This window comes from Sturnira hondurensis, unplaced genomic scaffold (genome assembly GCF_014824575.4).
Source record: "Sturnira hondurensis isolate 20B ecotype Veracruz unplaced genomic scaffold, ASM1482457v3 Scaffold0016617, whole genome shotgun sequence".
Taxonomy (NCBI): domain Eukaryota; kingdom Metazoa; phylum Chordata; class Mammalia; order Chiroptera; family Phyllostomidae; genus Sturnira; species Sturnira hondurensis.
The window spans coordinates 6,849,325-6,864,024 of record NW_028089248.1 but is presented as its reverse complement, the minus strand read 5'-3'; the positions used below and the strand labels follow the sequence as shown (position 1 = coordinate 6,864,024).

General features: G+C 65.5%; 1 protein-coding gene across 1 annotated transcript; it reads right to left on the bottom strand.

Moving 5' to 3' along the window:
• Positions 1–4,180: 4,180 nt before the first annotated feature.
• CPNE7 (copine 7) lies at positions 4,181–14,096 on the bottom strand. The gene is made up of 15 exons (XM_037066468.1): positions 13,828–14,096; positions 12,130–12,312; positions 9,384–9,458; positions 9,123–9,197; positions 8,671–8,754; positions 8,276–8,365; positions 8,088–8,186; positions 7,803–7,889; positions 7,445–7,504; positions 6,634–6,767; positions 6,067–6,121; positions 5,679–5,730; positions 5,481–5,614; positions 4,912–5,148; positions 4,181–4,724 (listed from the first exon to the last, which is right to left on the bottom strand). Exons 1-15 carry the CDS (start codon positions 13,996–13,998, stop codon positions 4,587–4,589), a joined length of 1,674 nt encoding a protein of 557 aa, XP_036922363.1. The 5' UTR covers positions 13,999–14,096; the 3' UTR covers positions 4,181–4,586.
• Positions 14,097–14,700: the final 604 nt, after the last annotated feature.

Genomic DNA, 14,700 nt, shown 5'->3' with positions numbered 1-14,700 from the left:
GTGCCGGGGTTGCAGGCCGGGTCCCCAGGAGGGGACGCATGAGAGGCAACCACACACTGATGTTTCTCTCCCTCTCTCCTTCCCTTCCTCTCTCTCTAGAAATAAATTAAATAAAATCTTTAAAAAAAGAAATAATGTGTCTAATTTTCAGTCTGGGAGCCCACAGGTTTGTCCCTGTCAGCCTTGCAAACAGTTGTTTGAAGGAGAAGTCGGTTCGGCCCCCACATGCACCGCCCAGGTTGGCGAACAGGCAGCTGCCGGGTGCCCTCCGAGCAGGACTCCATGTGCCGCCCCCTTGCCGTGGGAGTGTCTCTGCCTGCTGGTGGAAGGGTGCTGGGGGTGGTGGGTGGGTGTGGGCACAGGACGGGGCCGTGGGGCCCACCTGGGGTTCTGGTGGGCTTGTGGCCTTGCAGGAGAGGGCCCTGGCTTCCCCGAGCCACTGTGGGGACAGGTGGCATTTAACTTCCCTCTGCCAAGGCGGTCCGGGGTCAGGGTGTAAGGAGAATACTTTGCAGAACCAAGGGATGGTCCCCTCTTCCTGGAGGCCAGCCTGAGGTGCTGGTCCAGGGTGTGGGGGTGCCCTGGGAGTGGCAGCCCCCGTTTCTGAGCAAGCGGGCATTAGGAGCAGCGCCCCCTGGTGGCCAGCCGACTGGAGTGACCTACAAGGTCAGCATGTGGTTCTTCAGCTACCTCCCTTTCCTGGGGTGCAGGGGCTCAGGCGGCCTGGGTGGGGGAGACAGGGGCAAACAGGGTGCTGAGCAGAGAAATAGCGTCAAGGTAAATGAAACACAGATCACCTGCATTAAAGAATATCGATCACACCCGCAGGACAACTAGGGTTCCTGGCAGACTGGAGAGGGGTGACTGGACTCAGCACGTTCCTGGGGTCAGGGCGGAGAGAAGACGCGGATAAACTCCCAACTCGGAAACACGCAGCTAGAGAAGCGTGAAACTTCCAAGCCAGGACTGGGGAAAATGGGAGGAGCAAACAACCAGCAAGGCCCCCTCCGTCAGCTTAAGTAACCGATGGAGAAGAGCAGGGGAGGTGGGGGGGAACAGCGAGAAAACGGGCTTGGGCAGCACTGTTCTTCCTATTTTACAGCTGAGCACCAAAGGGGACCTGGGGGTGGGAGCCGACGAGCCACCCTGCACGGGAGGAGCCCAGCCAGGGGCGCGGGGCGGGCTGTGGGGAGTGAGGCCGCAGTTCCTCCAGGTGTGAGTGTTCACGCATCCTCGAAGACAGGCCGGTGGAGCCCTCCATGCCCGCATCTCCAGGCCTCAGGGATGGTCTCCAGGGCTCTGTGGTTTTCGTGCTGTCCTCAAAAACCCTCCAGCTCCCGCTGCCACCCTGCCTGGTGCCCGCCCGCCTGCCTGCACCTGTGTGCGGGGCCTGGGCAAGGCAGGCTCACCCTTGGGTTGGGCCAGGTCTGTGGGCAGCTGTCCAGAGCATGTGCTGGAGGTCCAGGCATCCATGCCCATCCCTGCCACCCGGGTGGTGGTCTCTGCTGCTCTGCTGGGACCCTCCAGTGCCTGGGAGCTGCCCTCTGCCCCTCCCACCAGCTGAGCAGAGGGGCGGGGCTCTGGACTGCAGTCTGGACCACACCCACCCACCATGGTGCCCCACGTTTAGAGGAGAACTCCCCAGCTCTTGAAGGTGAGCTGAGGCTGGGGCAGGAGTCAGCTCACACGGGAGACCCCAGGTAAGGCGCCTTGGAAGAGGGTCTAGCCCCACATTTCCTCCCACTTAAAACGGGGACTTACTAAACTGAGTACTGACCTACTGGGGCGGCCCTCAGAGGCTCTGCCCTTTGCTCCAGGCCGGAGCGCTCACCCTGGCCGTGGCCGCCGGCTGGTCTGACCCGGGCGCTCAGCAGACATTGTGCTCCTGTATCCTTCCAGCCACGGGCCCCCAGCCCTGTAGGCCCAGAGGAAGGCAGGCAGACCTGTCCGCCTACCTGCCTGCAGGTACCCTGAGCCCAGCCCCCAAGACTGGCTCCCCCCAGGGCAGGGAAGGTTTTGCTGGTCAAGCATCTGCGTCTCATGCTGTCAGCGAACTTGGCACTGAGTGGCTCCAGGAAGTGTGCGTCCCAGAAGGACACCAGGGCCTTTGGCCCACACAGCCTGGCCTGGCCGGCTCCCAGCCACTGCAGAGTGGGTGGGCCGCCCTGGGGTGGCTGGTGGGTCAGGACAGGCTTCAGTAAAGCAGCTGAGGACAAAGACCCCCCACCCACCAGGCTCCCTGACTGCACATACTCTCACACCCACACACACATAAAGCACTCGAGCATACACTCATGCACAAGCACGTGTGCATAACACGTGTGCACACTCGCACGCACAGCACGCGCACACAAACACACACACCTGTGATGCACATGTGCACACATGAGTGTGCACACGTGCATGTCCAGGGCCTGCTGGCTCTGGGCCTGGAGTGCCTGGAACCCGCTAGAGCCCCGCCGCCCTCTGGGAAGCGCGGCTCACAAAGGGGACCCGGCGGGGCTGCTGTGCATAAGCACTGCCGTGAGGTGAGGTTCGAGACACGCCTGGCAAGCACCCCGAGGGGAAAACTTCCACGCAGGGGCTTGGCGGCTGCTGAACGTGCTAACAGGGACGAGGGTCCACGCCGGGCCAGGGTCCCGCTGCCGTCACTCAGGGTGATACCACGCAGGGGTGGGGGTGGCAGGCCGAGGACGGCCTGTGCTCACGGCCCTGCGCCAGGCTCTGCGTCTGGCAGCCGCGCACCCCCGCACCAATTACCAGCACTTAGTCACAGTTTCCTACTGCGCTTCCTCTCTACAGCAGAAGAAAGAACAGCCGCAATTCCCAGCGGCTGCTGTGCCACCCACGCCTGACCGAGGACAGCAAGCAGGGCAGCCCCTGGGGCTGGGGGTGGGTGCGGCGCTGACCCCGAGTCCCTGCTCACTTGCAGAGTGGGGCAGGTTCACAGACAGAGAAGTAGAGATTTGGCACAACCTCTGCAGAGCTGGAGAGGAGCCCCGCTTTGCCCCTCGGCGTTTTTTGCCAGACCCAGTGCCCCCTCGCACACCCCCACAAGGAGCAGTCTGTGGCATGGTGTTTCGTGACCAAGCCTGGGAAGTGACATAGGACCTGGTCTGCCCAGATTCCAGGAGAAGGCACACTCACCCCATGGCTTCCTGGGAGAGTGGCCCAGGACTTGGTGGGGGTCCCCCCTTCCACCCCCAGCTCATCGGGCCCCCTGCTGGCCAAGGGCTGCTCCCTGGGCCCTGGTGCCTCCTGTTGAGCAAGGAATCACCCCTCTTCTCAGCTGACCCCTCTGTGCCTTCTGCTCCCCACCCCCAGAGCTCACTGGACCCACCTCGTGGTTCTGTCCCCCAGTGGAACGCAGGGCCTGCCTGGGGTTCCCAGCCACGGAAACTGCTGTCCCGTCATGTGGCCTCAGCAGCCAGGTCAGGAGGAGGCTGACACTTGCCCCCCGACCTCGGGACCCACAGCCCCATCCCCCACCCTGCCCCCAGCTGCTGCCCAGATGTGTGGGGTGGGGCTGCTTCTCAGTTGACCGCTCCACTGCCAAAGAGGCCAGCATTGGCCCTTCCAGATGCATCATGGCCAGGTTACCATGGTGATACCCATTACTCCTGCTTAACAGATGAATCAGGAGCTAAAAATAGGATTCAGGAGTAGATCGATGGACAGAAGGTCAGATGGATGGATGGAGGGGTGGATGGTGGCCCTGGATTCAGGGACAGGACAGCTTGTTTCTCCCAGACAAGATATCTCAGGGGGAATCTCAGTTGGAGTCCCACCCCCACAGGGCTGGGAGGCCCTGGCGGGTGGAGCCTGTCCTGGACAGAGCCTGTAACCTGCAGTGAGTAGTAGGTCCTCATCAGGCCGGGTGGGGGCAGAGGCCACAGGAGGTCCTGTGCGGCAGGCCCTCCCCACCTGAGCCTGGCGGGGTCACTCAGAAGCAGGGCCCCTCCACTGGGGTCCGGCCCTCCTGATACCCTTATGTTTTGGGAGGCCTTCCGTCCAGTCCAGGAAGAACCCTGAGAAGCAGGCCAAAGGCCGGAAGAGTCCCTGTCTGGGGTGGAGCTGGGAGGGGCAGATCCTTAGCCCCCGGGGCCCTCTGGTGCTGGGTCATCCTCGCTGCAGGGGGCGGGAGGGGATGGGCAGTGAATGCACAAACTGCTCAGGAAATGATGACTCTTTATTGCACCCGAGCCCCAGCTGCACACCCCACAACAGGGTGAGGGCAGGACACAGAGCAGGGAGGAGGGAGGAGCAATCTGACTGTGGAGGCTGGGGGGGGGGGTGGGCCCCTGGGGCTCTGGGTTTTTCGGTGATGGGTGCCACCTGCTGGCCCCTCCCCATGGAGTCAGATGCCAAGCAGGACCCCTGCTTCTCCCGCCAGCCCCCATACCTTCATCTCCTGCTTCTGGGTTTCCTGAGGCCTAGATTGGTTCATCCTCTAGCCTTGGGGCCCCTGAGAATGAGGGGTGGGCCCGGGCTGGGGGACAGGGGGACCCTGGAAGGTCAGGATGGATTTAAGGGACCACAGGGGTGCTGGAGACAGGAAGTAGCTGGCGCCCTCCTCTGTGGGGTGCTCAGGGTATGGGGCCTGGCCCACTGTCCTGGGTATGGGTGCCGAGGCCTCGAGGTGGTAGCCCCCTCTGGCTGTAATACTCCACCACCTGCCGGGGCACCTCGGCCAGCACGCACTTGGCCAGCGCTGCCGGAGATGCCTGCGGAGTGGGGCAGCCTGCTTACTTGGTGGCCTTCCCTGGCTCCCCCGGCCACCTCTGCAGGGAGGGGCGGGTGGCTTGGGCCCTGTGATTCCCAGTGGGTTGCCCAGGGTGGACCTGCCGCAGTTGCCGGGACAGGGACACCTCGGGGCCGGGCTCTGACCCCGCTCTGGCCCCCAGCACTTACGCTCTTGAGTTCCCGGAAAGGCACGAACTGGACGATGTCCCGGAGGGCGGGCTCACCCCGTGGGGAGCACAGGATGCCGGCGTCCCCGACCAGGACCTGCATGTCCGTGAAGTCCGCATTGCCCACGCCCACGATGATGACGGACATGGGCAGGCGGGAGGCACGCACAATGGCCTCCCGCGTGTCCGCCATGTCGGTCACCACGCCGTCCGTCAGGATCAGCAGGATGAAGTATTGCTGGGGACACAGGGGCACAGTGGTGGCCCTGTGCGGACCCTTCAGGGCAGCTGCGTCCCTGCACCCCCTTCTGCCAAGCTCCCAAGTCCACGAGCAGCCTTCTCCCCAGACACCCCAGGCGGGACCACCGACACCCCTTGGCTGGGGTTTCCAGTTTTTCTGGAGTAAGTCTGAGCTGTGCCCAAGTCACCTCTCCACCCTGCCTAGGGTGGCCCCTTACAGACGGGGCGCTGGGGCCAGAGGAAGAGGGGTCTGCGGGTCCTGCGTGGGGAGGGGCTCCCCACACCCTGGAGAGACCCTGAGACCTAAGGGACAGGGTCTGGGGTATCTACCGAGGCCTCGCCGGTGCGCTCCTCGGCTGCGGCCACGCCGGCCACCTTGGAGATGACGGGAGCCACGTTGGTGGGGCCGTAGAGCTGGACCCTGGGCAGGCAGCGCTGGTAGGCCTGCACCACTCCCTGGATGCCTGCAGGGGGAGGCAGTGAGCCAGGCAGCGCCAGCCCCTCCCCTGGCCTCCCTGGGGCTCCTACCTTCGCACCGGTCATCCTCAGGGTCGAAGTTGATGGCAAAGTCGTGGGACACCTGGGGGCACAAAGGGGCCTGCCAGCCTGCTCACCTCCCTGGAAGGGAGTCACCAGGACAGATGGCAGACAGACTAGTCCTGGGCACCTGTCCAGCCCCCAGTGCAGCGGACCGAGCCCTGAGCTGCCCGCCGGCGCAGTTTTCTGCCTAAGCCAGTGGGACTGCCATCTGTGAGTGGGGTTCCAGAAGACCGTCCCCTTCTCTTTGTCTCCAGGGGCAAAGGCCGGCCCCTCTGGCAGGCCAGGCCCCCTGCGCCCACCCCACGGGGCAGCGGCTCTGGGGAGAGGCAGGGTCTCGGGCGGGGCGCAGAGGGAGACAACCCTCAGGCGGTCCTACCTCAAACTTGGGAGGAATCCGGGCTCCGAACCCCAAAGCCGAGAACTTCTTGTCGCTGGAAGAGAGGTGGCCCTGTCACACAGGGTCCCCGATTCCCGGGCGCAGGGCAGGGTGTGGGTGGTTTGGGTGGCGCTCACAGAGCTCTGTGCCACAGGGGAGCCAGGCCACAGTGAGGTGAGGAGCCTGGTGCAGGCGGGTGGGGACAGAGCCACCCGCTCAGAGGCCACACTCCCACCTCCACTCCAGGCCTGGGCACCTGCTGGGGGCAACCCGATCCCCGTGAAGGTCGGCTTCCTGCCCACGTGACCCTGGAGGCCCAAAAGCCCCTCCCCAACAGCAGGCTCACTGTCCATGCCTCAGTTTGCTGCTCTGTAAAGTGGGACACAGGCCCCCCCAGGGGTGTGTGAAGTGTGAGCAGTGCCCTGAGGTGAGGGCCAGTTTCCTGTGGACACACAGACTCTGACCCCACTCCCACCAGGGAGCGGCACCTGCCCTCGGGGTCAGCCATGCAGGGCTGCCCGGCCTGGCAGTGCGGAGCTGGCCTGTGGGGGAGAGACGGTGGGGCACCTGTCATAGTCCTGGCAGACCTCGCCCACGGCCAGCAGGGCCTGCAGGTACTCGTTGGGCTGGAAGGGGTGGATGTAGTGGAGGGAGCAGCTGTTCCTCGGGTCGCCGTTGGAGGCCGTGAAGTCGATGGCCACCTGCGGAGGCCCCGTGATGATGTCGGAGCCCCTCTCCCGCCTGGCCTGGGGGCTCCTGCACCCCCACTTGATGGGTGAGGGAAACTGCGGCCCCTCAGCAAGGGGGCTGTCAGAGTGGTTCCCGAGGTCTGCGAGGAACCCCATGGGGACACCTGTCGGTGCCTCCTGCTCCCAGAATGGCTCGCTGAGCCCGTGGGCCATTACCATCCCTGCCACCCTTCCTGAAGGGCCAGCCCTGCACCCACTCGGCCACACCCCTCAGGTGAGTCCGGGTCACTCGGTGACACGGAGGAATGGAGCAGAAGGAACCCTGGGCTCTCTGTCCAGCTGCACCAGGGCCACCTGCCAGGGCTGCCCCTTGTGTGGCCCCTGAGAGTCCGCACTCACGGTATCTTTCCTCACGTCTTTTCCCTGTCACTGTGTTTTTGTGGAGGGCCAGTCCTGGCTACGTCCCTCCCGAGCATGTCTGGCCCCCCCTGAACAGAACAGGACCCCAGGAAAAGGCACAGGGAGAACCTAGTGGGTGGGGAGGGGCCTCCAGGCCCAGCAGAAGGGCCCCCCTGTCCCCATGTCTGTTTCCACCTCCGGGACCACGACGGATGCCACACCCATGCGGAGCCAGGCCCAGGGTGGGGAGCGGGTGCTGGCCTGGCCGGCGGGGGCGCCTGTGGACTCACCGTGAAGTGAATCTGGCAGCCACCCATGATGTAGTCCAGGAAGGAGTAGGCCCTGGAGGACTGCCAGGCCGTGGGGTCAGCAGGGCCTGCCCCGGACTCCTTGCCCCGGCCCGGGGGACTGAGGCAGGGGTGGGCAGAGGCCAGCAGGTGCGGGCAGCGGTGGACCCTCCCTCCTGGGGCCCCTGGCTGCCTGAGCGCCCAGCACCCCCACTCCTCTGTGTCCCCCTCCCCTCAGCCCCACCCATGAACTCCCTGAATACTGAGGAGCACCAGGCATCAGGGACAAGGTCCCCGGGAGTCCCTCTGGGGGAACTCGGGGGTGGGGTCACTTTTGGCTTCGGGCAGAGGCAGTTAGTACCTTCAGCTCTGCCAGGATGACCACCCCGGAGTTCTCATAATGCCGCTTCCTCTGCTTGTACTTGGCGTTCACACATTCCCACTGGGCCTGGGGGACAGGGGTGGGCAGAGCGCCCCACGTGGAGCGTCAGCACCAGCGCCCCCCACCCAGGGGGCCTGGGGAGGCCTAACAGGCAGCCGGCGGCGCATGTCTCCCGACCCTGTTGCTGCTGCCCACAGCGGCCCCCTCGAAGCTGAGTCAGGGCCCGGTGTCCAGAGCCTCAGGGACCAGGAAGGGCCGGCTCACCTGGCCCCCGCTGAAGGCCCGCTGCATCTCCGAGAAGGTGGTGGTGAACTCCCCGATGAAGTCGTGCTTTCCGCGGGCGTCGTGGTCCCAAACCAGGCCCTGCGGAGCCAGCCTGCTCAGCCACCGGCCCCCAGAGGCCCCCTCACCTGGGGTCCCCACCCCTGCCTGCCGGCTGGCTGGGTCCCCACCTTCAGAGGCCGAGTCTCGTCACCACTGCACAGGGAGCTCAGCGACACCTTGAAGGGCTCCCACTCAGGGCTCAGGTTGTCCTTCACCACCTGTGGGCGGGGGTGGGGGGGTGGGGGGTGGGGAGACGCCTCTTCCTGACACAGGCTCTTTTCTCGGCACTGACACTAATGTATCTCAACAGGAAGTGCCCCGGGGTAGCTGTCTGCAGCACGGCACCCGCAGGTGGGGACCACACGGAATTCTCACGGCGTCGCTCCACACCCGCCCCCGGCTGCCTGTTCACAGGGGAGGGTGGGTGTGCACGTGGCTCCCCGACAGCCGGGGCCACGGCGGTGACGGGGCCAGCCGTCCTTCCGAGTTCTGCAGCACCGCGGGGCCAGGCAGCAACGCTCACCTCCGTCCTGTGCACCAGCTGCCGGCTCTGGTCCTCGTTGACCCGGTACAGCTCCAGGAAGGGGTCCGACTTGCTGAAGACGTCCTGTGGGAGCAGCAGGGGGTGCGGCCCTGCTCCGCCGATCCCGCTGACCCTTCACCCCTGGGGCCTCTGTCGGCTCAGAGAGCCAGGGAGGCCGCAGCCCCTCCTGAGAGCCGCCTGCTGTAACTTGGGCCCCGTTGCCACCCGCTGCCCCTCAGCCTCTCCCCCACCCCACGCCCGATGGGCAGGCAGGGCTCATAGCAGTGACAGAAATGCACCCTGACGTGGCCTCCACGGAGCCCTCCACTTGGCTCTTCAGGGACAGCCCTGCTTTCCCTGAGGCCGGAGCCCTGAAGCAGGGGCCAAGCTGGGCTGGGGCTTCCCTTCCCCACCGCAGGCCCTGCCTGGTGGGGGGGGAGCCCCACACTCACCTTGTCATCCAGGTTCTGGGCCCGGAAGGAGAGCTCGACAAACCCGCTGTTGGTGGAGATGTCCTCAGCCGTGACCTGGGTGGGGCAGAGCCGCAGGTCTGGCTCTGCAGACGGGGCTCCCCGACCTGCCCACACCCAAGGGCAGCCCCGTGGAGGCTGGAGGGGGGCGCCCGAACCCCCTGGGACCTCCCTCGTCGGCAGTATGGGGAGGATCCTCAGAGCTGCAGCAAGACCAGGGCGCAGGTCTGCGGGGGGGCTCACCGTGATGGTGGACTTGCCCGCATTCCTGCCAGACCTCAGCAGCAGCGCACAGGTCATCTTTTTCTGGGCCACAATCTGGAGGTCAGGAAGGTCCCGAAAAGGTCAGCTCCTGCCCTCCAGGGACCCTGTCTCCCTGTCTCCTCAGCCTGGTAGCCTGGCTCCTCCAAACCAGCTACGCAGGACCCTGTGCCCTCAGGGCCTGGCAGTCACCAGCTCACGGCCCTCCCCTGGGACACTTGGCCAGCTGTCGCCCTTCTTGCTTGGCCTGACACTGTCACTTCACCACCACATGGACCCCCATCATCCGTGTGTCAGAGGAGGGAACGGAGGCTCAGAGAGGAGGCATGAGAGAGACTGCCCAGGGCCACACCAGGGCGAGCACTGGTCCTGTGTCAGGCGTCCGCAGACCAGGCCCCAAGGGTGGCCCCGGGCTGGTGGTGGGGGTGCAGGGGCAGGAGCCGGATGGGGGAACACAGCCCAGCTCCCCCCTCCTGTTCTGGGGTCTCATCCCTCTGCCTGGCCACCTCCTTGTTAGGTTCCAGGCCCTGAATGGGGCCAGTGAGGTGATGCAGGGATGCTGTCTGCAGCCAGGGGCACCTGCTCACCAGAGGGTGGTGCTCAGGCAGCTGGGGACCTCCTGTGATGCATGACGACCCCTCCCCCACCACGGCTGCTAGAGGGCCCCAGACTTCCTCTCGGGGGGACTCAGAGTGTCCACAGCTATCGCCATGGTGACGGCACACTGATGGGTACCAGCACGTACCTGGCCCACCCCACACGGGCTCCTGTCTCTGGGGGAGGACTGGGGAGGCCACAGTGAAGGGGGCTGTGTGCAGTGGGGGGACAGGATGTACCCCACCCCCTGTCAGGGGCTGCCTGGCTAGCAGCTCCTGAGTGCCCGGGAACGCTCTGTGCGGAAGAGNTGTCCACAGCTATCGCCATGGTGACGGCACACTGATGGGTACCAGCACGTACCTGGCCCACCCCACACGGGCTCCTGTCTCTGGGGGAGGACTGGGGAGGCCACAGTGAAGGGGGCTGTGTGCAGTGGGGGGACAGGATGTACCCCACCCCCTGTCAGGGGCTGCCTGGCTAGCAGCTCCTGAGCGCCCGGGAACGCTCTGTTTGGAAGAGAAAACAGGCCCAGGGTGGGAACGCTCTCTGCAAGGCGTGGGGCCGCATGCCCCCCCCCCGATTCTCCCATCTGTGGGCTTGCCGTCTGGGCTCTCTCGTCAGGAAGCAGGGACAGCTGGCCCGATAACAGAGAGTGGCCACCAGCGCTTCCTGCCCGTGGCTCTGGGGTGGGCGCGGTTCAGTCACACTCAGTGCGTCCTCAGCCCAGGCTGCCCTGCTCCCAGCACCCCCATTTCCCAGGTGGACAGGCTCAGGCAGCAGTCAAGGACTCGCCCAAGGTCACGGAACTGGGGTTTGAGACCACTGCCTCTCCCACCCCACCCCCACGCCCGGTCCCGGACTGCGGGGACCGGGGTGAGCACAGAGCAGGAGGTTCTCGTTTGCTGTCTAGAGGCTGCGTCGATGTCCAGACGTGTGTGTCCACGGGACTGCACCCACGCCTGTGTCTGCATGTGCATGGCATGTGTGCACAAACGTGCGTGCACTCAAGCCCAGGCGTGCATGTCTTTGTGTGGGCACACGAGCACATGTGTGCCTGTGTGCGGGCTTGTGCACACATGTGTCCGCGTGTGTCTGTGTGTGAGCTGTCCTCCTCCATGCTCATGACAGGGGACGGGCTAATACCCGGGGGCACCTTGCTCTGCCACCCTTTCTCAGGCCCGAGTCCTTCCTCTCCGTCCTCTCATCTGAGACACAGGCGACAGAAGGGGGCGCCCTGCACCAGCTGTGGCCCAGGCAGCCTCGTGCTGTGCAACACACACCGGACACAAGTGCGAATAAATATCCCGTGCGATTCACTGAGTTTCTAGCACAGGCTGCAGAAGACGGGGGGTGGGGGGGGGCTCCTACTCTCAGGAATGGCAACCCCTCCCCTACCGTGGCTGCTGGAGGGCTGGTGACTTCCTCCCTGGGAGGACTCAGAGTGTCCTCAGCCATCTCCATGGCGACAGTGACGGTGGCACTGACAGGCGTCAGCACTTAGCTGCCCCCCCCCAGGGGGGCCTGTGGGTGAGGACAGCATCCTGGCTGATCTGGGGACGCTCAGGAACACGTTGACCTCCACCCGTCCAGCTGCATGCGCGTTAGACTGAAGCTCATAACGGTGCCCCCCTGGCTCCTGGGAGCGTCAGATGTGGGGCGCGCTGGGCGCAGCTGACACGGAGCTCTGGTCGCACTGGTGGTGCAGAGGGCGGGACAGGGCCTTCCCACGCACCCCGGGAGCTGGAGTGGAGGGAGTGGGCTGCAGGGCAGCGTGTGGGGTTCGCGCGTTAAAACTGCGCAGAGAAGAAATCACAGGTGCCTTCCTCATGTGCCTTCCGGTCTCGGCCGGTGTGTGGAGACGGGGCCCAGGGTGGAGGGTGCGAACCGGCGGGCCTTGCCCACTCCGAATGTCGAGCCACGTGCACATATTACCAAGCTCAAAATGACATGTTTTTTAAAATGACAAATAAGGGACCGTGACAGAGAAGGAGCCATGGAAATAGCAGAGCCAGGATGCTCCCCAGAGGGGAGCCTGCACTGCACCAGGCCCCAGAGCCTGCACTGCACCAGGCCCCAGGACCAGCCCAGGCACCCCCCGCCCTTGCCCCTCCTGAGGGGACAGGGCACCCACCTGCCCCAGGGTGCACTCCACGCCCCCCAGGAAGTCGTCATCCTGGCAGCTGAGGCCACTGGGACCGTGGCTGTCGTAGACCTCGAAGCGCAGCCTCTGTGCCTCCGCGAAGCAGTATTCGAGTGTGAAGACCTTGGAGAATGTGGGGTGCAGGCAGCTCCCCACCACCTCCGTCCGGTCCACCTGCAGCACAGAGAGCAGACCCGTGGGGAGGGGCTTCCCCCAGCCCAACCCAGGGCCCGCCCAGCCTCAGGCTCCCTTCTCCTGGGGGCTGCCTGGCAGGTCACGCCCTGGGAAGACCCCCACTGACCCGCACCCTACCCCACAGGTCTCTCTCCAGGATCCCCGCACCTCCATCCCTGGGTGGAGGTGACCCCTGCCGGACACAGTGAGCTTCTCTGCGCCTCCTCATCTCATGCCCACCTCGGCTGCTCTGCCCCCACACCATGGTGGGGAGCTGCGGCTCCACTCTCCGAGTGAGGTGTGAGACAGGGACAGACCCTGGAGCACACCCAAAGCAGAGACCTCTCCCCAGCACTTGGCTGGGCAGCAGGGAGACTCGGGGTGGGGGGCAGATTCCAGACGGGTCCTGCTCTCTCCACCATCCACCTTGGGCTCTGACACCTGGGGCACAACCCCAGTTGGGCAGACAGGTTTCAGTGCCACTCCCAGGGCCCCACACACTCTGGCACCCCAAAGGAGGCACCTGCCCTGGCAGTGCTCACGCCAGGCAACAGGGGCACACCTGAGGGTGGGACCCATCTGGTTCCTTAGCCCCAGGATGTTGGTGGCCCCAAGATGACAGGAGACTGTGCAAGGTCAGAGCTCACGCCCCTTGTCAGCAGAGAGCCCAACATGTCCCCTCCAAGGCCCTCACCTAGATTTCTGCTGGCCAACACCAGGGTTCCTGTCCCCCTCACTGAAGGCACCGCGGCCTCCGCTGCTGACCTCCTCCATTCTCGCCCTTTCTGTGTGAGATGGTGACTGAGAAAGCAGTTTGCACAGCACGGAGTGCCCAGAGCTCCCACTGCCCAAACAGAGGGGAGGGCTGTGGTGGTGGGGTGGTGGTGGAGGAGAAAGGCTTGGGCCATGGGGCAGTCACCCTCAGGACCAGAGCATGTCAGGGGGAGACCCCCACACCGTGGAGACTAAAACGTCCACCCAGAGCCAGGTCCGCGGAGCCGGGTGACAGGCTGGGGAGCCCTCTCGGCGGGAATCCCGAATCTCCGGGTCAAGTCCCGGCTCTGGAGCCACCGCTGCCGGCTCCGGGCTCTGCAGCCAGTTCCTCTACCTGGAATGTGGGGGACCTGACACCTGAGGTGAAGATCCTGCTTGCCCCGGACACAGAGGGAGACCAGTGACCTCAGTCCAACCCTGCGTCCCCACCCGAGCCATACCGCTCACTCCTGGGCGCCACTCACTTCTGCGCCCCTCAACCAAACCTCCTGCCTGCACCCTCCAGATCTGGCAGAACCCTGGGGGCACCCCGACTCCAGCACCCCTTTCCTCCTGGAGCCCTGTCCGCTGCTGCCGAGACAGTCCAGCCCCTGCCCGGCTCCCTCAGCTCCTGGCGCCCCCTCTGGACCTGGTAACCCCACCCCACCCCCACGTGCCCCGGCTCCTGGGCGCCGCGCTGCGCCCGGCCAGCCTGGCGAGCCCACCGCGGTCCCTGCTTGCTCGGCCCCCGCCCGGCCCTACCTGCACCCACCGGCCCTGCGAGTGCAGCAGCAGCACCACGCTGGGGTCGGATTTGGTGAGTGGGTCTCGGTCCAGCAGGTGCCGGCAGCTCACCCGCAGCTCCACCTTCGAGGCACAGGGCAGGGGCACCACTCTGGCGGCCGCCGCCCCGCGCTCCCAGCCCGCGCTCATGATGCCGGCGCTGGCGCGGGGACCCGGCTGGGCGCACTGAGGGGCCGAACGCGGGCTAAAGATGGCCTGGCCAAGCGTGGCCGCGCGTCCTTGCACCGGCGCGGGCACACGTGCCTCCCTCCGGCGCCACCACCGAGGACTGTGGTGGGGGCGGGTGGGACAGGGGAGGGGTCAGTGGAGGGGGCGGGGCCTGGGAGTTGTGGGTGGTGATGGGGGGACAGAGGATAGGGCAGTGGAGGGGGCCTGGGCGGGAAGAAGAGGGGAAAAGGGTGGCCCTGGGAGGGGTGTGGAGGTGGGCTGAGCTGGGGACCACGCAGGCCACCCTCCATCCGGCATTCCCTCTGGGGCCTTCTGGGCTAGCAGGCCTGGGCTGAGTCGGGGTTGGGGCCAGGGTGTGCCCTCCCGGACTGTGCTAGCCCACAGGAGCCCTGAGGTGGGGGTGTCCTGGGAAGGTGTGCACAGCAGGCCGGTGTCCGGGGCCTGGCTGAGTGAGCTGGACTCTGTCACCCAGTTCATGAGGCTAGGGGCAGGTCACACACAGAGGAATGTGGGGCCACCCGGCGCCCCTTCTTCCACCCCAACCTCGGCAGCTGCCCCTCTGGAAAGCTAGCTTCGGAAACCAGCTTGGACTGCTCTGGGTCTCCCACCCCCGCGTCTCCCTCAGTCCAACTTCTCAGGGGTGTGGGGGGTGGGGAGGGCTCT

What these genes read in the sequence shown, in the direction of transcription:
- CPNE7 (XM_037066468.1), bottom strand. Translation starts at nt 13,998, where the DNA reads ATGAGCGCGGGCTGGGAGCGCGGGGCGGCGGCCGCCAGAGTGGTGCCC. An exon ending in AGCTGGTGCACAGGACGGAG is followed by an intron (nt 8,366 to 8,670) that starts GTGAGCGTTGCT and finishes CCCCGCCCACAG; the next exon opens with GTGGTGAAGGACAACCTGAG. An exon ending in TCATCCTGGCAGAGCTGAAG is followed by an intron (nt 7,505 to 7,802) that starts GTACTAACTGCC and finishes ACGGCCTGGCAG; the next exon opens with TCCTCCAGGGCCTACTCCTT.